Source organism: Molossus molossus, unplaced genomic scaffold (genome assembly GCF_014108415.1).
Source record: "Molossus molossus isolate mMolMol1 unplaced genomic scaffold, mMolMol1.p scaffold_m16_p_10, whole genome shotgun sequence".
In the NCBI taxonomy this organism is placed as follows: Eukaryota; Metazoa; Chordata; class Mammalia; order Chiroptera; family Molossidae; genus Molossus; species Molossus molossus.
The window spans coordinates 51,363,428-51,388,619 of NW_023425345.1; the positions used below are offsets into that span (position 1 = coordinate 51,363,428).

Consider the following 25,192-nt stretch of genomic DNA (forward strand, 5'->3'; position numbering starts at 1 on the left):
CTAAATGACTAATGCTTTTGGTAACTCCCTGGAGCTGTAAGAGACAGTCAAGTTAAGGGGGAAAAAGTATATGACCAAAGGCCCAATTATCAAGTGTCTCCAGTCCTTAACTTACTGTGATTGAATGGATGCAAGAGATTTTCTGAAGGTAGACTGAACATCTAACTGGAGCAGCATAGGAATAGGTGGGTACCCACCCAGCTGGGCCCACAGTGAATGTATTGATGTCTTCTCAGCTATTGGGTAGCTTGAAGTGGACTGATCAGCATTCCATATGGCTTCCATCTGGTCTTCTTGTCTAGAGAGTCAGACAGCACTAATTGAGAGCGCCAAACTTTCCCGCCTTTCACAGCCAATCAAAATATGATTCTTATTCTCCCCTCTTTCCTTCACCACCACCACTCTGCCCTCCCTTGCACTGAAGAACATTAGCAGTGCCCACTTTGACTGAGAAATGGATTAAAACAACAGAATTTGCTGAAATAGCGACCCTGCCCCACCCCACAAGCTGCATTTCCATGACTTTACCTAGTAATCTGTTTTAAAACTCCCTTCTTAGTTGCCTGGAGTACTGCATATGAACCATATCCAGACTACTTTTTTTCCCCAGCAGCAATCTTTTTCCTCTCCTTCCCAAAGCTCCTACCTCTTTTTATTTTATTTTTTTAGTAACACTTTTAAATTTCTTTATTGTGTATTAATTTGTTGCTTAGTAAGGAAGAATCAGCTTCTTTTTTTTTTAAAGAAACTCAAAATTAAACGTTAAATATTTAAGTAGAAATATATGTAAATAAGCCTCTTGCTAAATTAGTTAAGAAAATCAGTAATCCTTACACTCTCCACTGTACTATATTATAATTGTGGGGAAGATCTTGGGCAGAAAAAAAATGTATTAGGTCCCACATATCATTCAAAGAAAGTTTAATGTCTTTTCTACCACATACCTAAAAATCTTGTCAGATTTTCTGTCCTCTTTTTTTAGTAGCTCTAGAAGTGGTTGTTGAACAAATTTGGTAGGGGCAGGTTTCTGCTTTTTGTCGATGATCAAAGGTACAGGTTGACTAAGATTCAATTCATACATCTCTTGGAGCTAAAAATAAATCAATCAAAAGGGAAACAATGAAAAGAAAGGCCAGAGTCTTTAGGATAGTCTCTGAGCTGGCCCTAGTTAAACTATGACTCTTCCCTTTTTCATAGATTTGCAAATCTTTCTGTAATCTCTTTCTCCTCTTCTCCAACCACTCCTCAACCTCCACCCCACCTCCAAAACAGAATTTCAGAGGTGGCAACTATCATGATATATATAAACATTGGTCCTGCCTAAGCTCTGATCTGAGCACTTCCATTTCCTAGCTGTGTGACTTTGAGCTAGTTGCTAATTTTATCTGCACCTCTTTCTCCTCATTTCTAAGACCAAGATAATAACACTGGGTTGTTGTGAGAATTATATAATATATATGGAAGTACTTCATAAATTGTAAGCATTGTGCAAATGCAATGATACCTAACATTTATTGAATACCTACTGAATGTCAGATGCTTTCTATATAATAATTCAATTGGTATTTACAACAACCATATGAAATAGGTACTATAATTATCTTAGTCTTATATATGGGCATCTGAACTCAGAAAATTTAAGTAGCTTGACCAAGGTCTCTTAGTGTGTAGTGAAGCTGATTTGAACCCAGACAATCTGGTAACAGAACCAACCTCTTGACCACTACCCTGACTCAGTGAAAGGTATTTATCTCATTTCTACCCTCTTCTCCTTTTTGCTTTTTCCTCTCCCTTCTTTATGTCTTGATACCCACCTTATTATCTAGATTATGGTTGCCTGGACCCCAGACCCTTATTCATCCTCTGAAATGCCCTAGACATTATAATTCCTGTTAGACAGTTCATGATGCTGCCAACTCATCTTCCTTTACATTTACATTGGCCATATTTTTCAAACCAAAAACAGTTAAAAATATCATTTTTTTGTCAAACAGCTCTAATATTTAAAATGTAACTCTTCTGGAAAATTCAGACTATGTCTGATTTGATAAGAAGTCTTTGTACCTTCTAAAGTAGCAAGTAAACTCCAAGAATGTTCCAGAATTCCATGCTAGAATATGTAATGGGAGCATATAATCCCAGAGCAAAGAATTCTAATCTCACCTTTATAACTTTTTGGAGGGTCATCTTAGAGGAGGCTCTGGGTCATAATGAGCAGATTTTTAGAGTCTAACAAGATCTTCTGTGCCTGGTGCTGCATAAGCAAGTTAAATAAATCCTTATCGCCCCTCTTGTAAACCAGGGGTGGGGATCCTTTTTCTCCCAAGGGCCATTTGGATATTTATAACATCATTCTTGGCCCATACAAAATTATCAACTTAAAAATTAGCTTGCTATATTTGGCCAAACATTTAATTAACTCAACCCTAATGTAGTGACTGGAACTGCTTCTCTTTGGCGAAGCATATGATGTTAGCTGATACTGAGGATGTTGCCACTCAAAACTGCTTTTCCAAGTTTGCATCGGTCAGTCTGGAGCCCTGTTGACTCTTTGCGACGGTAAGTTTTGAGAAGGACAGCTCGTGGCAGTAAGTTGTTTCGAACACAGATGCATATTTCAAAGCATGTCTCCTCAAAGTAGAAAATTCATTATTGCCTTAATGTAGTTTCAAATGATTTCACATTTGAAAGTAGGGAGCTGAGAAGCTGGTTAGGGCCCTGCAGATTGACATTCAGCTCTGACAGGTACTTGGTAATGCCCACCGTGAATGCTAAATCACACAGCAACTTGCTATCATTGAGTTCCCTGACAGGATTTCCCTTCATCTCTATGAACTGCTTGACTTCATTCTGCAGTTCCTAAAACTTCATGAGCATATCCCTGCAACTCAGCCACCGTACTTCACAGTGATGAACAAACTCTCCTCTGCATGAGGCTTCAGCTTCTTTGTGATTAGCCTGCTCACTACATAACTCATCTGACTAACATTGTCTCTGTCACAAAGAGGCCTAGTGTAAGTAGCTTGTAGTGATTCTAAACTCCACTGTAGAGCACTGATTTTATCCAGATGCATTTGGTCTCCCAATTCATTGAGTTTAGCATGTTTTAATGATGCTCCAGATTAGCTTTTTTCATTACTGCTAATGCATCGTAACAAACTAGGCACACAGGTTTGCCTTTGACTTCAACAAAAATAATCATTTGTCTATTTCTCTTGAAAAGATCGATACTCTACATCAACTTTTCTTTTTTCTTTTTAAACTTATCTTTATTGTTGGATGTATTATAGATGTCCCTCCCCCCCAACCCCCTCACCCACTCACACCCCCCTCTTGCCTTTCCCACACTATTGTCTGTTCCGTTGGTTATGCATATATGCATATAAGTTCTTTGGTTTCTGTCTTCCTGCCCCACCTCCCCGCTTCCCTTTAAGGTTCATCAGTCTAACAACCAATGTTAATTCCTTCACCTTTTTCGCCTATCTCCCCAAACCCCTCCCATCTAGCAACCAACAAAAAGTTCTCTGTATCCATGAGTCTGTTTCTGTTCTGCTTGTTCATTTTGTTTATAAATTCGATTATTGATAGATATGTATTTATTGCCATTTTATTGTTCACATTTTTGTTCTTCAAGAAGACCCTTCAATATTTCATATAATAATGGTTTGGTGGTGGTGAACTCCTTTAGCTATTTCTTGTCTGGGAAACTCTTTATATGGCCATCAATTCTAAATGATAGCTTTGCAGGATAGAGTAATCTTGGTTGTAGGTCCTTGCTTTTCATCTCTCTAAATATTTTTTTGCCACTCCCTTCTGGCCTGCAAAGTTTCTTTTGAGAAATCAGCTGACAGTCTTAGGGGAGCTCCTTTGTAGGTAACAAACTGTTTTTCTCTTGCTGCTTTTAAGATTCTCTCTTAGTCTTTAACCTTTGGCATTTTAATGATGATGTGTCTTGGTGTGGACCTCTTTGGGTTCATCTTCTTTGGGACTCTCTGTGATTCTTGGATTTGTATGTGTGTTTCCTTCACCAAGTTAGGGAATTTTTTTTTTGTCATTATCTTTTCAAATAGATTTTCAATTTCTTGCTCTCCCTATTCTCCTTCTGGCCCCCCCATGATGCAAATGTTGGTATGCTTGAAGTTGTCCCAGAGGCTCCTTACACTATCTTCATTATTTTTTTTTTATTCCTTTTTCTTTTTGTTGTTCTAATTGGATATTTTTTGCTTCCTTATATTCCAAATTGATGGTTTGCTTCTTGGCTTCGCCTACTCTATTATTGATTCCCTGTAAATTATTATTATTACTTAAAAAAATTTTTTTTTATCTTCACCCGAGGACACTTTTTTTTTTTGCATTTATCTTTAGTTAGAGCCGGAGGAAGAGAGGGAAGAAGAGAGAGAGAGAGAGAGAGAGAGAGAGAGAGAGAGAGAGAGAGAGAGAAATATCGATGTGAAAGAGACATATGGAGTGGTTGCCACCCACACGACCCCAACCAGGGCCAGGGACAAACTGCAACTGAGGTACATGTCATTAGCGGGAAACGAACCTAGGACTCTCTGATCCATGGGCCAATGCTCTAATTGCTGAGCTACACCGGCCAGGGCTGTAAGTTATTCTTTATTTCAGTTAGTGCCTCTTTCATTTCTGACTGGTCCTGTTTTATGCTCTTGAGGTCCTCATGAAGTTCCTTGAAGTTTTCACTAAGTTCCTTGAGCAACCTTATAACCAGTGTTTTGAACTCTGCATGTTAGATTTCTTATCTCCATTTTTGTTTAATATTTTTCCTGGAGTTTTGTTCTGTTCTTTCATTTGGGATATGTTGCTTTCTCTCCTCATTTTGGCTGCCCCCATGTTTGTTTCTATGTATTAGGTAGAGTGCAATGTCTCCTTGGCTTCACAGGGTGGCCTATCGTAGTAGGTGTCCTGTAGGATCCAGTAGCACAGCCTCCTGGTTACCCCAGCTGGGCCCTTGAGGTGCACCCTTCATGTGGACTTTATACCTTTCTGTTGTAATTGAGTCTTCAATGCTGTTGGCATGTCAATGGGAGGGATTTACTCAGGCTGATCAGCTGCAAGAACTGGCTTTGCCCACTGACCACTGACCTCTGACTACCTTGGAGGATCAGCTGTGCAGGGGTCACCACACAGAGCAAGACTTACTTCATCAGGGCTCTGGTACCCATTGAGTCCACTCCTGAGTATATCACTTGTAGAGGTGCTTCGCTGTGGTCTGAAGTTGTCCACTGAGTGTGGGGCAAGGTCAGCCTCTGCCTGTGTTCTATCTGGGGACATCAGGCATAAGCTACAAAGCAATCTGCCAATGGCTGCTTCTTATGCTGGGTTTGGAGATGCCAATGCAAAGCCCAGCTGTGAACCAAGGCTGGCTGCTTCTAGTGGTAGGTCTGGAGCCAATTAGCGAGAGGTATGGGGCTTGCTATGGCCAGAGGCTGCTTCTTTGAGAGAATTTAGGAAACTCTGAAGCAGGAGCCAAGACAAGCCAATCCTATGGTAAAGCCTTTGGAAACAGCTTCGGTGGGCCCAAAAGTGGGGTGGGGCAGGGCCTCAGGGAATTCACAGGGTGGGGCAAACTGTGTGAGCCAGGTTGCTGGAGTCCCAGGTATGGCACCCATCGGCTGGCCCTATGTGGGAAGTGCTCACCAAAGGAACAACGGCTTCCACCAGCACGTCATCTGTCCAGGAGAAAGCTGCCTCTTCAGCCCTCCCCCCAATGCCAAACAACTCAGTTCTTCCCCGTATGTTTCTGGTGCCTTTCAAGTTGCCTCCCCTCCATGCTGGAGCTCAGAGGGAGCGAATCTGAGTAAGTTTGTGTGAGGGCCCTTTAAGAGGAACTGCCTGGGGTTCCAGAAGCCTCAGCCACTCTCCACCTCAATTCCTGCTGGTTTTACAGCCAGAAGTTATTTGTGATTTCTCTTCCTGGCACTGGAACTCTGAGCTGGGGGCCTGCTGTGGGACAGGGACCCCTTGCTTTTCAAGGAGGACCTTCCCAGCTGAGGTATCCTCCTGATTTGTATCTGCCACACATGGGTGTGGGAACAGCCCATCCGCGCCTCTGCCCCTCCTACTAGTTTTGATGTGACCTCTTCTTTAATTTTGTGGTTGTAGGACTTCCATTCAGCTCAATTTCAAGCAGGAAGGATGATTGTTCTGTAGTTTAGTTGTAATTTTAATGTGGTTGTGGAAGGAGGCTGCGATACTGCATTTACCTATGCTGCCATCTTGACCAGAAGTAGCTTTCTTTTCTTTGTAGTTGCTATTTGTAGGATGTCATACCACTTAAGTTTTAATAATTATTCAGTGTGTGTGTGCCAGCCAAGCAATTATTTTGCTTTGATCGCTGTTCTAATCCTGCATCTTGGATTTGGAACATATCCAATGTTCGTATCGTCGACTTTTTAGGTCTTTTCTGTGTACTGTAATTTCCTTAATCTTCATCTGAGATTCAATTTTTGTTGATGGTGGACATATGGATAAAGGTTGGATTGTAGTTATTGCCTGTGTCAACGAAGAATTAGACAACATTGTCGTCAATCATCGGAGGCAAGGTCATCAACGTCTCAAGAAATCATCTCATCGCATCTCAACTCATCATTACCAGACTGCTGTAGATTCACCACTGTGTGTTAACTCTTTTGCAACAAGTACACTCCCAGTCTGCCTGGCACTGACTGTCCTCTGAGTCACCGCAATACAGTCAGATGGGCCTCGGAGAAGCATATGCATCTGTCCCGTCATGTACTTGTATGTGTCCTGTCTATCCCTTAAGGGACGTTCCTTGCTTGTCCCTCAAAATTTATGTTATTATTATGATTCACTTAATGTAAATTTATGTTGCTATGAAAAAAGCTCCTAGATTTATTGAATTTCAAGTCCCGCCTGGAGTTGCCTTGGCCAGTCGTTTCCCATACCCGTTGTAAACTCACCATATTAAAACTTGCTTTCTAATAGTTGTGAGGAGAGAAGTAATCACCATGAATCAGTTGGAGAGTAGTAACTTCAGGAAGTTTCATATTTAGAGGCTGGTAGGTACAGGTTGACTAGGAAGGAGCTGAATACTTCCAGAAGTCTCTCCTATTCTAATTTTTTCTCATGTAGAGAGTCCAGCCAGTATTCCTGTTGTCAGTTTAGGAGTTTCACTGAAGTCACAGTGTAACTGGGTGAGTGGTACAACCCCCAGAAAGTATGTTCACCCAGAACCTATGAATGTGACCTTACTCAGAAAAAGGGTCTTTACAGATGTAATTAAGTTAAGGATCTCAGATGAGATCATTCTGGATTAACCAGGCAGGTCATAAATTCATGACACGTGACTTTTTAAGCTTCAGAAATAAAGACACAGACAATCTGAGGAAAAGGCCATAGGAAAGATGAATGCAGAGATTGGAGTTATGCAGCTACAAGCCAATGAATGCCAAGGATTGTCTATAGCCACCAGAATCTAGGAGAGAACATGGAACAAATTTCTCTCAGAGCCTCCAGAAGGAACCAGCTCCGTCTTGATTTCACAAACTGGCCTCCAGAAGTGTAAGAGAATACATTTCTGTTATTTTAAGCCATCGAGTTTGTTACAGGAGCCCTGGGAAACCAATATATGTGATATCTTCAGATAAATGTTATTTTCAAAACTTACCACTTCCATTTTTCTTAAAACATACTGGAGAGAGGGAATAGAAAACAGGTTACCCGGCTAAATAAGGACATCATTTTCCTCAGGCACTGATTCCGTTTCTGCTCTAGAGACTTCTGCTTCTCGGTCCAGACCCCCATCACCTTTTTCTGGTAGTCATCAATTCTGCTCAACATGATGTAGAGATTCTGGATCTCGTAACCTTTCCCACTGTTTTGGATGGCTTGCAATTGTTTGATTATGTTGTTTCTTGAAAAAAATTAAGAAGAATTAGATTGATATAATTACTGACCTTAACTTAGCAAACCTGGCCTCAGTTACTTCAATTTTCTTGTCATCCATAGTAAGTACAGAGGGTGGAATAGGGGTGGGAGGCTGGCTTAATGAGACCTTAATCTAGTTCCATATATGACTAAACTTTCAAAAATCTATATGACTGTCAAATTTTCATTAACTCTTCACAGTTTAATGTTATAATAGTGTGGTTTGTTATTATTTTAATACATTACAATTTTAATATTGATATGTACAAGTCATGCAGAGGGCACATAATACAATTATAAAAAAGACAGTGTCCGCCCTGGCCGGTTTGGCTCAGCAGTTAGAGTGTTGGCCTGCGGTCCAGAGGGACCGGGGTTCGGTTCCCGCTAAGGGCACCTACCTCGGTCGCAGTTTCTCTCCAGCCCTGGTTGGTCATGCGGGTGGCAGCCACTTAATGTGTCCCTCTCACGTCGATGTTTCTCTCTCTTTCTCTTCCTCTCTCTCCTTCCCACTTTATCTGAACAAAAAATAGAAAAATGTCCTCGGATGAGGATTAAAAAAAAAGACAGTGTCCTTCCTTGGCTCCAAAGCACTTACAAGCCAGAATAGGAGATGAATAAATTAACTATGTCAAAGACAAAATGAAACAAATGCTAAATAGAAATGTAAATATCCTGTTTGAGCAAAAAAAAAAAAAGAATGTATAATTCTAGTAAGAGAAATAAAGATGTCTTTATAGGAAGATGTTGAATAGGATCTTGAGGAATAGTCATAAAGATGTACTCTCTCTTTCTTGTTTTGTTTTGTTTTGTTTTGTTTTTTATCCTCACCTGAGGACATTTTTCCATTTTTTGTTCAGATAGAGCGGGAGGGAGAGAGAGGAAGAGAGAGAGAGAGAGAAACATCGATGTGAAGGGACACATCGAGTGGCTGCCACCCGCACGACCAACCAGGGCTGGGGACAAACTGCAACTGAGGTATATGCCCTTAGCGGGAATCAAACCCCGGTCTCTCTGTACCCCAGGCCGATGCTCCAACCGCTGAGCCAAACTGGCCAGGGCACTCTCTCTTTCTTTACTATAATGTATACCACCAAGTTTGGGTCTCTTAAACAGATAGTGTTTCACCATCCCCATACTACAGGAGAGGAAAAAGAACCTGAGCAAAGTTAAATGATTGTCTAAAGTCACTTCATAAATAAATAGCAGATTTGGGAAGCAAACCCAGATCTTCTCCCTTTTCACAATACCAATATTTCTCAAAGTGTGGATTGACTCATTTGTTGGGGAGGAAGGGAATGCTTATTGAAAATACAGATTTCAAGGTGCTTCCCCAGACCATTTGAATCAAAATCTTAGTGGTAAGCTTCAGGATCTGTATTTTAAACAGAATCTCAGGTAAATCTTAAGTTTGAGAAGAAAGGGATGAGGAATTCCAGGTTGATGGAGTACTATACATGAATGCAAGAGAATGGAAGTTATATTTTGGGAGGGGTGAGTAGTCTGGGACTTTTAGACCATGGATATATGAAAAGATAGAGTAGAAGAGGAGACTGGAATGGCTGGATTATGAAAGGCCTTAAAAGACATGTTAAGGAGTTTGGATTTGGGAGGCAGGGGTTGGCAAAGGGAACTATTAAAGATATTTTCTGAACATATGTATTTTACATACATGTATATACACAGAGAGAGAGAGGAAACAACTCACGTCTCTTTTGTGGGTTATAATTAATAACTTAGAACCTACTGTATATATGGATCATTTAATACTTAAATGTATTAACTTTCTTAGTTAATTTTGTGTGTGTGTGTGTATTTTTTATTCTCACCCGAGGACATTTTTCTATTTTTTGTTCAGATAGAGTGGGAGAGAGAGAGAGAAACATTGACGTGAAAGAGACACATCAAGTGGCTGCCTCCTGCCCTGGTTGGGCCAGGGCCGGGGACAAACTGCAACCGAGCCACGTGCCCTTAGCATGAACCAAACCTGGGTCTCTCTGGACTGCAGGCCAACACTCTAACTGCTAAGCCAAACTGGCCAGGGCGATTTAGTATATTTTAATTAAATTATTTTTCCAATAGCCTTGGCCCTTTTTTTCCATATCCTGTAGGCAATTTTTTTTCACTCTTATTACATATGTTTTTAACTTCTTCACATGCATTACAGAATGCCTATCATATCCATTCCCAAAAGTAACACTGTTCTAAATGAAGCAAGGGGGTAGTATTCTAATAACCATCTTCTATACTCTTCAAAAATAGTTAATATTATTATAGTTCATATTTTCTCTCCCATATAATGTTAGAATCTTCTTGACCTAGCTATCCTTGTTATGAAATCTTTAATCTATCATTATTTTATTCTTTGTTATACCTATTGGTGATTTGATTATTATAACATTAAATATTAAAGAAGAGCTTTCTGGAAAAACAAAAACAAAAAAACCCCAGAATTGATCTTTAATGATTAAAGTTATAATTGTATGCCCTGGTCAATTTGGCTCAACCCACAGACCAGAATGTTGTGGGATCAATTCCTGGTCAAGGGCGCATATCTAAGTTGTAGGTTTGATTCCCAGCCCTGGTCGGGGTCAGGGGGGAGGTGGCCAATTGATGTTTCTCTGTCTCTCTCTCTCTCTCCCCCTCCCTCCCTTCCACTCTACCAAAAAAAAAAAAATCAATAGAAAAATATTCTTGGATGAGGATTAACAAAAATACACAGGCAGTAGCTCTAACCGCTGAGCCAAACCGGCCCGGGCTATATTTCAACTTTTTATTGATTTTACTGAAGTAAGTTAGATCATGTTACTTAGGTCTTCAAAATCTCCAATAAATCTAAACAAACTAATTGCCTTATAAAAATTGAGCCCTGGCCAGTTTGGCTCAGCGGTTGGAGCGTCCGCCTGCGGTCTGGAGAGACCCGGGTTCGGTTCCCGCTAAGGGCATGTACTTCGGTTGCAGTTTGTCCCCGGCCCTGGTTGGTCGTGCGGGTGGCGGCCACTCGATGTGTCCCTTTCACATCGATGTTTCCCTCTCTCTCTCTTCCTCTCTCTCCCTCCCACTCTGTCTGTACAAAAAATGGAAAAATGTCCTCGGGTGAGGATTAAAAAAAAAAAAAAAAAAAATTGAGAAAGTTGTTTAAGAACTCTCCTTCAAAAGTATTAAGTCTATATAATATCATTGGTGAAATCTGACAAACCTTTAAAGAACAACTGATTTTACTATTAAACTCCCAAGCATGGAAAAAGATAAGCTTTCATATTTTTTAATTATAGAAGCTTAAAATTATATAAGAAACTGACAAGAATAGCACCAAAAGAATTAAACCACCAATCAAACTTACTAATTAATATCGATGCAAAAAAACTAAATAAAATATTAGCAAGCAAATTTCATAACACATTCAACGAAGGATACACCAAAGACAAATAGGATTTATTCCAGGAAGGCAATGATAGTTTAATATAATTAATTATAGCTGGGCTGGTGTGGCTCAGTGGTTGGGCATCAACTCATGCACCAAGAGGTCGCCAGTTTGATTCCTGGTTGGGGCACATGCCCATGTTGTGGGCTAAATCCCCAGTGGGGGGCATGCAGGCCAATCGATGTTCTCTCTCATCGATGTTTTTCTCTCTCTCCCCCTCTCCCTTCCTCTGTCTCTAAAAAATGAATAAAGAAAAAAATTTTAAAAAAATATGTAATTAATTATATTAATAGAGCTGAGGAGAAAATAATATATTCTTTAATACACATGAAAATGACATGCTGAAATCACATTTAACAAAATGTGATTTAACAAATTTAACAGAATTTAACCCATTCTTGATTTTTTTTTAAAATCCTCACCCAAGGATATTTTTTTTCCATTTATCTTCAGGTAGAGTGGGAGTGAGGGAGGGAGAGAGGGAGAGAAACATTGATGTGAAAGAGACACACTGACTGGTCGCCTCCTGCAAAACCCCGACCAGGGCCAGGGACTAAACTGCAACCAAGGTGAGTGCCCTTGACCGAAATTTAACCCATAACTCTTTGGTCTGTGGGATGATACTCTAACCACTTAGCAAACCAGCCATGGCCATCCTTGATTTTTAAAAAACATAACGTAACAGGAGCAAATGGACACTTTTTTTTTTTTATCCTCACCCGAGGACATTTTTCCATTTTTTGTTCAGGTAGAGTGGGAGGGAGAGAGAGGAACAGAGAGAGAGAGAGAAACATCGATGTGAAAGGAACACATCGAGGGGCTGCCACCCGCACAACCAACCAGGGCCGGGGACAAACTGCAACCGAGGTACGTGCCCTTAGCGGGAACCGAACCCGGGTCTCTCAGGACCGCAGGCCGATGCTCTAACCGCTGAGCCAAACCGGCCAAGGCGCAAATGGACACTTTAATATGATAAAATGTACTTCAACCCAAAACAAGCATATTTTTTACTCATAAGTGCTAGAAAGATATTCACTATCACCACTATCTTTTTAACTCATTTATAATTATTTTTTTAATAAGTAGCAATGAAAAAAGGACTTATGTTTTGGCAATCTGAGTTACATAGGAATGGAAAAAACAAATATAAAAAAAGAAATTGACTAAGCATAAGGACATTTTACAACATTTTCAGGAAGGAGAATATCAATGTAACTGATCCTGTAAATACACTTGAGACTTCCGATCAGGATGGCAGCATAGGTAAACGCGGTATCGCCTCCTCCCACAACCAAATCAAAATTACAGCTAAACTACAAAATAACCATCATTCAGAACCACCTCACATTGAGCTGAAAATAATATATTCTTTATATATTAGGAAGTCCTACAACTGGAGGAGTCCTACAACTCCTATATGTAGGAAGTCCTACAACTACGAAATTAAAGAAGCCACATCGAGACTGGTGGGAGCGGCAGAGGCACCAATGGGCTGGTCCCACACCCACATATGACAGATGAAAATCAGGAGGATAGCTTGGCTGGGAAAGTCCTCCCTGAGGAGTGAGGGGTCCCCATCCCACACCAGGCCCCCAGTTCAGGGTTCCAGTGCCCGGAAGAGAAATCCCCATAACTTGTGGCTGTAAAAACCAGTGGGAACTGAGGCTGAGAGAGGCTGAGGCTGCTGGAGCCCCCGCAGTTTCTCTTAAAGGGCCTGTGTATAAACTTACTTGGACTTGCCCCCTCTAAGCTCAAAGGGGAGGCAGCTTGTAAGGCACCAGAAACATACAGGGAAGAACTGAGCTGTTTGGCCTCCGCACAGGTCTGGAGGGGCAGCTTTTTCTCTGAGAGATGTGCTGGCAGAGGCTGATGTTTCTTTAGTGAGCCCTTCCCCAGGGTGGCAGGCGGACACCATATCTGGGACTTCAGCAACCTGGTTCACACTGTGTGCCCCACCCTGGTGATTCCTTGAGCCCCTGCCCCACCCAATTTTCAGTCTCACCCAAGCTATTTCCAAATGCTTTACCATAGGATTGGCCTGTCTTGGATCCTGCTTCAGAGTTTCTGAAAATCTCTGAAACAAGCAGTATCTGGTCTCAACAGCCCCATAACTCTTGTTAAGTGGCTCCAGGCCTGGCACTAGAACCAGCCAGCCTTGGTTCACAACTGGGTTTTGCATTGGCACTTCCAAGCCCAGCACAAGAAGTAGCCATCGGCAGATCACTTTGTAGCTTATGCTGGGTGGCCCTGGGTAGAACACAGGCAGTAGCTGACCTTGCCCCAGAGCCAGCACACCCAATGGACAGCTTCAGACCACACTGAAACACCACCACTCAACCACCTCTGCAAGTGACACACTCAATGAGTGGACTCGGTGGGTACCAGAGCCCTGATGAAGTATGTCTTGCTCTGTGTGGTGACCCCTGCACAGACTCAATTACAACAGAAGGGTGTACAGTCCACACTATGGGTGCACCTTGAGGGCCCAGCTGGACTGATCAGGGAGGCCGTGCCACTGGATCCTACAAAACACCTACAACAATAGGCCACCCTAAAATGCTTAGGAGACATAGCCACCCTACCTAATACATAGAAACAATCATAGGGAAGCCACAAAAATGAGGAGACAAAGAAACGTGTCCCAAATGAAAGAAAATAACAAAACTTCCGGAAAAGAACTAAACAAAATGGAGATAAGCAATCAATCAGATGCAGAGTTCAAAACACTGGTAATAAAGTTGCTCAAGGAACTTAGTGAGACATTCAAGGAACTTAGTGAGACCTTCAACGAACTTAAGGAGACCTCCAAGGAACTTAGTGAGAACATCAACAACATAAAAAAGGACCAGTCAGAAATGAAGGATGCACTAATGAAATAAAGAATAATTTATAGGAAGTCAGTAGCAGAGCAGGTAAAGCCAAGAAGCAAACCATCAATTTGGAATATAAGGAAGCAAAAAACACCCAATCAGAGCAGCAAAAAGTATAAAGAATTCAAAAACATGAGGATAGTGTATGGAGCCTCTGGGACAACTTCAAGCGTACCAACATTTGCACCATGGGGGTGCCAGAAGGAGAAGAGAGAGAGCAAGAAAATGAAAACCTATTTGAAAAAAGAATGACAGAAAACTTCCCTAACTTGATGAAGGAAACAGACACACAAGTCCAGGAAGCACAGGGAATCCCAAACAAGATGAACCCAAAGAGGTCCACACCAAGACACATCATTATCAAAATGCCAAAGGTTAAAGACAAAGAGACAATCTTAAAAGCAGCAAGAGAAAAGCAGTTTGTTACCTACAAAGGAGCTCCCCTAAGACTGTCAGCTGATTTCTCAAAAGAAACTTTGCAGGCCAGAAAGGAGATATTCAAGGTGGCAAGAGATATTCAAGGTGATGAAAAGCAAGGACATACAACCAAGATTACTCTATCCTGCAAAGCTATCATTTAGAATCAATGGACATAACAAGAGTTTCCCAGACAAGAAAAAGCTAAAGGTGTTCATCACCACCAAACCAGTATTATATGAAATGTTGAAGGGTCTTCTTGAAGGAGAAGAAGAATAAAAATATGAACAATAAAATGGCAATTGATACATATCTACCAACAATTGAATCTACAAACAAAATAAGCAAGCAGAACAGAAACAGACTCATAGATACAGAGAACTTTTTGTTGCTTGCCAGTTGGGTGGGGCTAGAGGAATGGGTGAAAAAGATGAAGGGATGAAGAAGTACAAATTGGTTTTTAGACTGATGAACCTCAAAGGGAAAGGGGGAGGGAGGACGGGATGATATAAACCAAAGAATTTCTATGCATATATACATAACCAATGGACACAAACAATAGTGTGAGAAAGGCAGGAGGAGGGGGGATTGAGGAGGAGTTGCCAATGAGGAAAAAAAGGGGGACATCTGTAATACATTCAACAAAAAAGATGAGTTTTTTTTTTTAAAAAAAAAAAAAGGTCAACAACAACAAAAAAATAAAATAAACACACTTGAATATAAACTTTCGTTAGAAAAAAATAACATGGAGCCATGGAAAGGCACTTATAGCTGTTACTCAGGGAAGTCAATGAGTTAAGAGTCCTGGAAGGTACTAACCCATTTAGGCAGTCAAGAGACAGAAATGAGATGTTTAAAATTTGGAAAATCTAAATGTAAACAAATTATTGGTAGGTGATATGATTATATTCCCGGGGAATTCAAGAATATCAATTGAAAAGCTTTCATATGCTTGAATACAGTAAATGGCTGCATACAAAATTGATATAGAGAAATTTAGCCTTCATTTATACAAATAATGTGTTAGAAGATATCATAGAACAAGAGAGTTCATTTACCATAGTAACAACAAAAAATAAAAACTATCTGGATATATACTTATAGAAGAATATACAAGAACTATATAAAAACTTTAAGATGTTTCTGAAGGACACACACATACCTGAACAAAAAGAAAGGTATATCATATTCTCAGACAGGAATACAGTGTTAGTGAAGATAAGCTAGATTTTGCTGTTTTAACAAATAACTCTCAAATCTTAGTGACTAAAAACAAAATTTTACTTGCTGCTCATACTACAAATCCATCATGGCTCAGGAGGGGGAGCTTCATTGTATACTTTCAGAAACACAGGCTAACAGAAAAGTCATCACCTTAAACGTTGTAGATTATCATGCCAGAGGAAAAGGAGACTCTGAAGGATCTCAAACTGACAGAAATGACACACATCTCATTGACAAGTACTGGCAAACATTATGATGACTATGACAAAGATTCAGCTAAAACTGCAGTAAATAACATGGAATAGAAGTGACTTGTCTGTATGTAATCAGTAAAAAAAAAAAAAATACAAAGTCCTGTATGGACCTAATTGATACAATAATTTTTTTAAAATCTTTTTTTCTTTATTGATTTGAGAGAGAGAAAGTTAGAAGCATTGATGAGAGAGAACATCGAACACCTGCATTGCCCACACTGGGGATTTGGCCCACAACCTGGGCATGTGTCCTGACTGGGAATTGAACCGATGACCTCTTAGCGCATGGATTGATGCTCAGCCAGTGAGCCATACCAACCGGAGATACAGTAATTTATGATGAAGATACATTCAAATCAGTAAGGGGGAAACTAGATTTTTGTTGTTGTTAATCCTCCCCCGAGGATATTTTTCCATTATTTTTTAAGAGAGTGGAAGAGAGAGAGACAGAGACACACACATATTGATTGGTTGCTTCCTACACACACAAGCCTAACTGGGGTTGAACCTGCAACCCAGGTACATGCCCTTGACCAGAATCGAACCCACAATTCTTCTGTCTGCAGTCCAACACTCTAACCACTGAGCCAAATCAGCCAGGGTGAGAGGTAGATTATTTTGTAAATAGTGGTGGGTCAACTGGGTAGCCATGTTGAAAAAAACAAACATCCATATCCTTCACAACAGAAAGTTGTGAATCGAAGACTTAAATGTAAAACTAACCAAAAACCTAATATCCAACCATAAAAGTACAAGAGACCTAGAAATGATTTTTAAAAATAAAAATTTTCTACAAAGCAAAAAGCACCAAAAGTCAAAACACAAACAAGTGGGGAAAATTTGACAATTTATATCACAGACAGGGACTACTTTTCCAAATATTTTAACAGATCCCCCAAATCAACATTTTTTTTTTTTTTTTTTTTTTTTTTGGTATGTGCTTCTAGCAGGAACCAAACCCCGGGCTCCCTGGTCTGCAGGCTGATGCTCCAACTGCTGAGCCAAACCGGCCAGGGCTTTTTAAAATCAATTTTAAAAAGAAAGTTGACAACCCAATTGAAAAATGGACGAAGTATTTTAATGTTGTATGAAATATATGTGGCTCTTAAGTCTAGGAAAGATGCTTAACCTCATCCATAATAAAAGTAGTGACAATTAGCCCTGGCTGGTTTTGCTCAGTGGTTAGAGCGTCAGCCCATGAACCAATGAGTTGCGGGTTTGATTTCAGTCAAGGTCACAAACCTCGGTTTCGGTTTGTCCCTGGTCCTGGTACGGGTCGTGTGGGCAATTAACCTGTCAATGTGTCTCTCTCACATCGATGTTTCTCTCTCTTCCTCACTCCCTCCCTCCCACTCTGTCTGAAGATAAACAGAAAAATATCCTCAGGTGAAGAATAAAAAAAAGTAGTGACAATTAAAGCAGAGAAATACCATATTTAATCTATTATGTTGGCAATGAACCAAAAAAATGATAATAGTTCATGTTAGTCTTGATATGGGGAAATACTATTTTATAACACTGACCAATAAGTAAATTGTTACAACCTCTTTGAAGAACAATTTGACAAAAATCTATCACAATTACAAAACACTTACCCTTTGATCCAGAAATTCTGCTTCTAGGAATATACATACATATATGTGTGTGTACATGATTATTCATAGAAGTATATTTTAATAATGCAAAATGCTGAAAACAACACAAATATCCATCAGAGGTTAAGTAAATTCTGGTAAATCCAGACTTTGAATACTATGGAGTCATAAAATGAGTGAGTAGGCTCTTTATATACTAATACCCAAGTTATCTAATACTTAATATCTAAGCAAACATAATAACTTTAAAATATGAAAAGAGGGATAAAAGAGATATGTAGTCCTGGCCAGTTTGGCTCAGTGGGTAGAGCATCAGCCTGTGGTCATGAGAGACCCAGGTTAGGTTCCCACCAGGGTACGTACCTCGGTTGCAGTTTGTCCCCAGGCCTGGTTGGGTCATGTGGGAGGCAGCCACTTGATGTGTCCCTTTCACGTCGATGTTTCTCTCTCTCTCTCTTCCTCTCCCTCCCTCCCACTGTATCTAAACAAAAAATGGAAAAATGTCCTCAGGTGAGGATAAAAAAAAAAGCATATGTACTTTTCTACATATGCAGAAAATGTTTCTAAATGGACATAATTTGTAGCCCTGAGGGAGAGGCCTAATGGCTAGGGATAGGACTATTAGGGGTGTTTTTCACTCTACCTCATTTGTATTTTTAAAATATTGTGCCAGGTGAATGTACTACTTATTTAAAAATTTTTAAATATAACAAAGGAGCCCTGGCTGGTTTTGCTCAGTGGTTAGGGCATTGGCCCGTGGACCAAAGAGTCCCAGGTTCAGTTCCTGCTAAGGGCACGTACCTCGGTTGCAGTTTGGCTCCAGCCCTAGTTGATGTCGTGTGGGTGGCAACCAGTCAGTTGATGTGTCTCTCTCGCATCGATGTTTCTCTCTCTCTCTATCTGAAGATGAATGCAAAAGTGTCCTCGGGTGAGGATTAAAAAAAATTATATATATAGATATATAACAAAGGAAAAAAAGACATAAGAGAACTGGAAATTGACCAGAAAAATGTTATTTTAAATTCTCAAGTGGATTAACAAAACAACAACTAGGAATATTCAGTTTAGAAAGAACACACTAAAGACAGGTATAGAGTAAAATATTTTCCAACAGATCTCAGATTGTTTAAGCTTTGAAATGGAAAGTTATGGTTATATCTTGAGTAAGTCTTTCTTTTGCGACGTTTTTGTTTGTTTGTTTTTGGTTGTTGTTTTTTTTTTGTATTTATCTTCAGATAGAGTGGGGGAGAGAGAGGCAGGAAGAGAGAGAAACATTGATGTGAGAGAGACACATCATGAGCCAGGGACAAACTGCAACCAAGGCATTTGCCCTTAGCGGAAACCGAACTGGGGGTCTCTGGTCCGTGAGCTGACGCCCTAACCACTGAGCAAAACTGACCAGGGTGTACCTTGTTGTTTCAATCCTTAGTTATCAAATGAATTCTGTCCTCAAAAATGTAAATTTCATGAGAACAGGGTACTTTGTTTTATTCACTGCTAGCTTCTAGAACAATGCTCCGCACATAGTAGGCATTCAGTAAATATCTGCTGAATAAATAACACAATTGTTCCTATAATTAATGATAACCTCTTCTATTATAGGTTTTAGTTTAGCTTCTTGTAATTTAAGGTTTAAAAAGTTCCCCAAAATAATAGGTTGGTAACCTCAAAACACAAATGCTAAGGATGGCAGGCCAGTTGTCACTTTCTCTAATCTATTTCTGATATTTGCAATTTTTAAAAATCAGGATGAGGACCTGTTTCTTCCAGGTAACTCCAGCAGTCAAGTTGCCGTGGCAACACCTTGAATATTACCTGCCATATCCCCCCTGGTGAACCCAAGATGATGTAAGAAATTCAGAATAACTGGAAGCATTTCTAAACTTTTGAAGTTGGTATTTTGGAGACCAGACATAATCCACCAAATTTATCTTAGCATCTCTGCCAGAGATATATATAGATGAAATGGATCATGTTATATGATATTTCTTATTTCCTAAAAAATATCTCCTTTTGCTATCTTTTTTCTTTAATTAATTTTAGAGAAAGAGGAAGGGAGAGGGAGAGAGAGAGAGAGAGAAACATTGATGAGAGAGAACGACTGGCCACCTCCTGCATGCCCCCCCCCCCCGGGGATTTGGCCCACAACCTGGGCATGTGCCCTGAGCGTGAATCAAACCAGTGACCTCTTGGTGCATGGGTCGATGCTCAACTACTGAGCCACACCGGCCAGGCTCCTTTTGCTATCTTAAATAGGCTTCCATCCCATAGACCTGCCATAAGAAAATCTATTAGAACATCTGATCTGACAAATATGTATATACTTAAAGGGCAATGATGGAGGATGTTTGACATCAAGACTAACCCAGAAATCTGGACATGTAATAGTTACATCTACCTTGCACGCTGGATCAGCCTATAGGCAATGTACTTGCGGAATAGGTAACCCAGCCGAACTGTGTCTGTATGAAGTGTCTCAATTATGAGATTTCTAGCTGTTGTATGTAGCTCTGAAGGTAGTCCAGAAGTTTTTGTGGTCTGATTTAAGAGTATCAGGTTCTTTCTCTGAGCATTCACATCAACAAAATACCTCTGCTCTTTAAGTTCTTGGAGAGGGAAAGGGGGTACCATCATCCTGGGTTTCTTGGTATCTGAAACTGAAGTCAGTATGCAGGGCTTGTTTATAGGAGGGAATTGGGATTTCCAGTCCCATTCAGAAGGTGAAATCTGTGATCTTTTGGGTAATTGAGCAGTAAGAGAAGATAATGATGTTATAGGCTTCATGAGAGTGGGAAGGGCCCCCTCATCAATGTAAGGGGTTTGTGATGCTGGTGTCCTATAATTGGTGAGATAGGACGGAAATGTCCTAAATTGTTCCATGGCAAAAGAATCGTGGAGTATCTGGATTTCTTCAGAAGTGTCAGAGACCTCTGATATTTGGAACTCCTTAGTGGTGAAAGGGGCTTGAGGTACCTTGAAATTTGGATCACTGGGATGGACCAAGGCTGATTTAGATTTCAGAGAAGAAATAATTTCCAATTTTTCCTTAGTTTTCTTAGATATAGAAGAGGACAAATCTTTCTGGGGCTTTCCAGGGGTTGAGGGAGCCCATAGTGTTGGGGGATGCCCAGAAGTGGGGGAGATCCATAGTGGGAAAGCTTGCCCAGGAAGGGTCGGTGGTGCCAGAACCTGCCCGAGGGTAGAAGGGGCTTGTAGATAGGGAGATTGCTCACAGGTGGTAGGGAGTGGAAATGTCTGGGGCTGCCCAGAGAGGGTTATGGGTATAGATTCCCCATGGATAGAAGAGGATCCAGGAACCAAGGGCTTCCCAGGAGAGAAAGGATCCCAGAGAGTGGGAATCTGTGAGGAGGTGGGTGGAACTCCAGATATAAGGGACTGCCTGGTGGCAAGAGGGACCTTTGCTGTTTGAGGTGACTGGGGAGTCAGAGTCTCCCTAGGTATGAGGAACTGCCTAGAACTAAGAAGGGAATTCAGTGTAAGGGGCTGCCCAGGAGTAGGTGGGGCCCCAGATATTGGGAGCTTCCCAGGAGTGGGAGGGACCTCTGGTGCTAGGAACTGCACAAAGGTGGATTGATCCTTAGAAACTAGTGTTTGTCTAGAGGAAGGAAAAATCTGTGTTTCCAGGAGCTTCCTAGGGTCAGAAGGAATCCCCATTCCTAGGGATCTCCCAGGGACAAAGGGGGCTTGGGTAAGGGGAGATCTTGATATCTGCAAAGGAGTAGAAGAGACCTCAAATATAGGGGACTTCTCAGTAATAGGAGCAGATGATGCCAGGGACCACCTAGTTCCCGATGTAATGGATTGCCCAGAGGAGAGAGAAGTCTTTGATTCTTGAAATGGTTTAAGAGCAGAAGGAGCTGATATGGGGGACTGCTTAGGAATGTAAGGAGCACTTGGTTTGATGGATTTATCAGTAATAGAAAAGCTCCCAACTTCCAGAGTATGTCCTAAAGAAGGACCAGCCCAGAGCTGTGAAAACTGCTTATTAATGGGAGGAGCTCTTGACTTTAGGCCCTGCTTAGACATGTGAGTAATACCCATGGGCTGGGCCTGTCTTGGAGTGAAGGGAGCTCCCAAAGGTTGAACTTGCTCAGGGGTAGGGGGAGAGCCTAAGACATGGGCTTTATCTGAGGTGAGAAGGGCTCCCAAAGACTCAGTCTGTTCAGGGCCAAGAGTGACAGCTGATACTAAGGCATTTGGGGGGATAATGGGGACTCCCAATGCCTGGGCCTGATTCAGAGTGAAAGGGGTACCAAATGACTGAACCTGTTCATGAGAGGGAGTGACTCTCAATGCTTGATTCTGCTTAAGAGAAAGAGTGTTTGATACTTCCTGAACTATTTCTGGAGTGATAGAGACCCCCAATTTCCAGGCCTGTTCTGTAGTGAGAGAGGTCTCTAATGCCTGAGCCTGGTCAAGGGTAAGTGGGACCCTCAATGCTTGTTCCTGCTCAGGGGTGAGGGTGATACCCACTGCTGGAGCTTGTTCATGGGATTTGTTGATATCCCAAATCTGCGCTTTCTCAGGAGCAAGAGTGGACACCAGTGCCCGTGCCCATTCTGGAAGAGGGTCCTGCAACGCCTGTGTCTGCTGTGGTGTGACAGTGACTCCCAGTGACTCGTCTTGACTTTCAGTGATAGGAATATCAAATATCTGGGCCTGTTGAGTAGTTACAGGTATCTGCATTGCCTGGCTCTGTTCTGAAGTGACAGATACCTTTAGGGTCTTGCCCTGGTTAGGGGTAATAGGGGCCCTCAATGTCCAGTCTTGTTGGAGAATGACAGGAGCCCTTAATGCTTGGACTTGTTCAGGTGTGAGTGTGATTCCCAAACCCTGGGATTTTTCAGGAGTGAGGGTAGCCATCAATGCCTTGAACTGTTCAGGGATAAGAGTAATGTCCTGTGCCTGTGCCTGCTGAGGGGTGACAGTGATTCCCTGGGCCTGGTCAGAGGATAGAGTGATGCCCTGGGCCAGGGCCTGCTGAGGAGAGACAGGGACCCCAAGTGCCTGGGCCTCCTCAGGGGTGAGATGGATCCCCAGGCCCTTGGCATGTTCATGGATGACAGTTATCCCCTGTGTTTGGACCTGCTGAGGTGTGACAGTGGTTCCCAGTGCCCTATCCGGCTGAGGAATGGAACATATCCCTTGGGCCAGGGCCTGCTGAGGGGTAAGAATGATGCCCAGTGCCTGGGCCTGTTCAGAGGAGAGTGTGATGCCCTGGGCCTGGGCCTGTTGAGGGGTGAGAGTGATGCCCAGTGCCTGGGCCTGTTCAGAGGAGAGTGTGATGCCCTGGGCCGGGGCCTGCTGAGGGGTAAGAGTGATGCCCTGGGCCTGGGCCTGGGCCTGCTGAGGGGTGAGAGTGATGCCCTGGGCCTGGGCCTGTTCAGGAAAGATTGTGATGCCCTGAACCTGGGCCTGCTGAGGGGTGAGAGTGATGCCCTGGGCCTGGGCCTGTTCAGGAAAGATTGTGATGCCCTGAACCTGGGCCTGCTGAGGGGTGAGAGTGATGCCCAGTGCCTGGGCCTGTTCAGGGGAGATTGTGATGCCCTGAACCTGGGCCTGCTGAGGGGTGAGAGTGATGCCCAGTGCCTGGGCTTGCTCAGGGGTGACAGTGATGCCCTGGACCTGGGCCTGTTGAGGGGTGAGAGTGATGCCCTGGGCCTGGGCCTGCTGAGGGGTGAGAGTGATGCCCTGGGCCTGGGTCTGTTCAGGAAAGATTGTGATGCCCTGAACCTGGGCCTGCTGAGGGGTGAGAGTGATGCCCTGGGCCTGGGCCTGTTCAGGAAAGATTGTGATGCCCTGAACCTGGGCCTGCTGAGGGGTGAGAGTGATGCCCAGTGCCTGGGCCTGGTCAGGGGAGATTGTGATGCCCTGAACCTGGGCCTGCTGAGTAGTGAGAGTGATGCCCTGGGGCTGGGCCTGGGCTTGCTGAGGGGTGAGAGTGATGCCCTGGGCCTGGGCTTGCTGAGGGGTGAGAGTGATGCCCTGGGCCTGGGCCTGCTGAGGGGTGAGAGTGATGCCCTGGGCCTGGGCCTGCTGAGGGGTGAGAGTGATGCCCAGTGCCTGGGCCTGGTCAGGGGAGATTGTGATGCCCTGAACCTGGGCCTGCTGAGGGGTGAGAGTGATGCCCAGTGCCTGGGCCTGGTCAGGGGAGATTGTGATGCCCTGAACCTGGGCCTGCTGAGGAGTGAGAGTGATGTCCTGGGGCTGGGCCTGGGCTTGCTGAGGGGTGAGAGTGATGCCCTGGGCCTGGGCTTGCTGAGGGGTGAGAGTGATGCCCTGGGCCTGGGCCTGCTGAGGGGTGAGAGTGATGCCCTGGGCCTGGGCCTGCTGAGGGGTGAGAGTGATGCCCAGTGCCTGGGCCTGGTCAGGGGAGATTGTGATGCCCTGAACCTGGGCCTGCTGAGGGGTGAGAGTGATGCCCTGGGGCTGGGCCTGGGCTTGCTGAGGGGTGAGAGTGATGCCCTGGGCCTGGGCTTGCTGAGGGGTGAGAGTGATGCCCTGGGCCTGGGCCTGCTGAGGGGTGAGAGTGATGCCCTGGGCCTGGGCCTGCTGAGGGGTGAGAGTGATGCCCTGGGCCTGGGCCTGCTGAGGGGTGAGAGTGATGCCCTGGGCCTGGGCCTGCTGAGGGGTGAGAGTGATGCCCTGGGCCTGGGCCTGCTGAGGGGTGAGAGTGATGCCCAGGGCCTGGGCCTGCTGAGGGGTGAGAGTGATGCCCTGGGCCTGGGCCTGCTGAGGGGTGAGAGTGATGCCCTGGGCCTGGGCCTGCTGAGGGGTGAGAGTGATGCCCTGGGCCTGGGCCTGCTGAGGGGTGAGAGTGATGCCCAGGGCCTGGGCCTGCTGAGGGGTGAGAGTGATGCCCAGGGCCTGGGCCTGCTGAGGGGTGAGAGATTTGCCCAGTGTTGGTGTCTGCGGAGGGGTGAGAGTTTTGCCCAGTGCCTGCGCTTTCTCAGAAGTGAGAGTGATGCCCTGGGTCCTGGCCTGCTGCAGGGTGACAGTGATGCCTAGCTCCTGGGCCTGTTCAGGGGTGTCAGTGATGCCCAAGGCCTGGGCCAGTTCAGGGGAGAGAGAGATGCCATGGGCCCTGGCCTGCTGAGGGGTACGAGTGATGCCCTGGGCCCTGGCCTGCTGAGGGGTAACAGTGATGCCTAGTGCCTGGGCCTGTTCAGGGGAGAGAGTGATGCCCTGGGCCTGGGCCTGCTGAGGGGTGACAGTGATGCCTAGTGCCTGGGCCTGTTCAGGGGTGTCAGTGATGCCCAGGGCCTGGGCCTGTTCAGGGGAGAGAGTGATGCCCTGGGCCCTGGCCTGCTGAGGGGTGACAGTGATGCCTAGTGCCTGGGCCTGTTCAGGGGAGAGAGTGATGCCCTGGGCCCTGGCCTGCTGAGGGGTGACAGTGATGCCTAGTGCCTGGGCCTGTTCAGAGGTGTCAGTGATACCCAGGACCTGGGCCTGTTCAGGGGAGAGAGTGATGCCCTGGGCCCT

At 43.5% G+C, this 25,192-nt stretch overlaps 1 protein-coding gene across 1 annotated transcript in view; it reads right to left on the reverse strand.

The window, feature by feature from the left end:
* The window catches only part of FAM186A (family with sequence similarity 186 member A), a gene marked incomplete at its 5' end in the record, with an annotated part of 61,926 nt that continues 36,734 nt past the window's right edge, over positions 1 to 25,192 (reverse strand). Inside the window, 9 exons of the mRNA XM_036251522.1 lie at positions 1 to 34; positions 116 to 305; positions 943 to 1,090; positions 7,702 to 7,894; positions 20,088 to 21,089; positions 21,198 to 21,558; positions 21,787 to 21,940; positions 23,012 to 24,583; positions 24,908 to 25,074. Coding sequence (XP_036107415.1) covers positions 1 to 34; positions 116 to 305; positions 943 to 1,090; positions 7,702 to 7,894; positions 20,088 to 21,089; positions 21,198 to 21,558; positions 21,787 to 21,940; positions 23,012 to 24,583; positions 24,908 to 25,074 — 3,821 coding nt within the window. The remainder of the gene's footprint in view (positions 35 to 115; positions 306 to 942; positions 1,091 to 7,701; positions 7,895 to 20,087; positions 21,090 to 21,197; positions 21,559 to 21,786; positions 21,941 to 23,011; positions 24,584 to 24,907; positions 25,075 to 25,192) is intronic.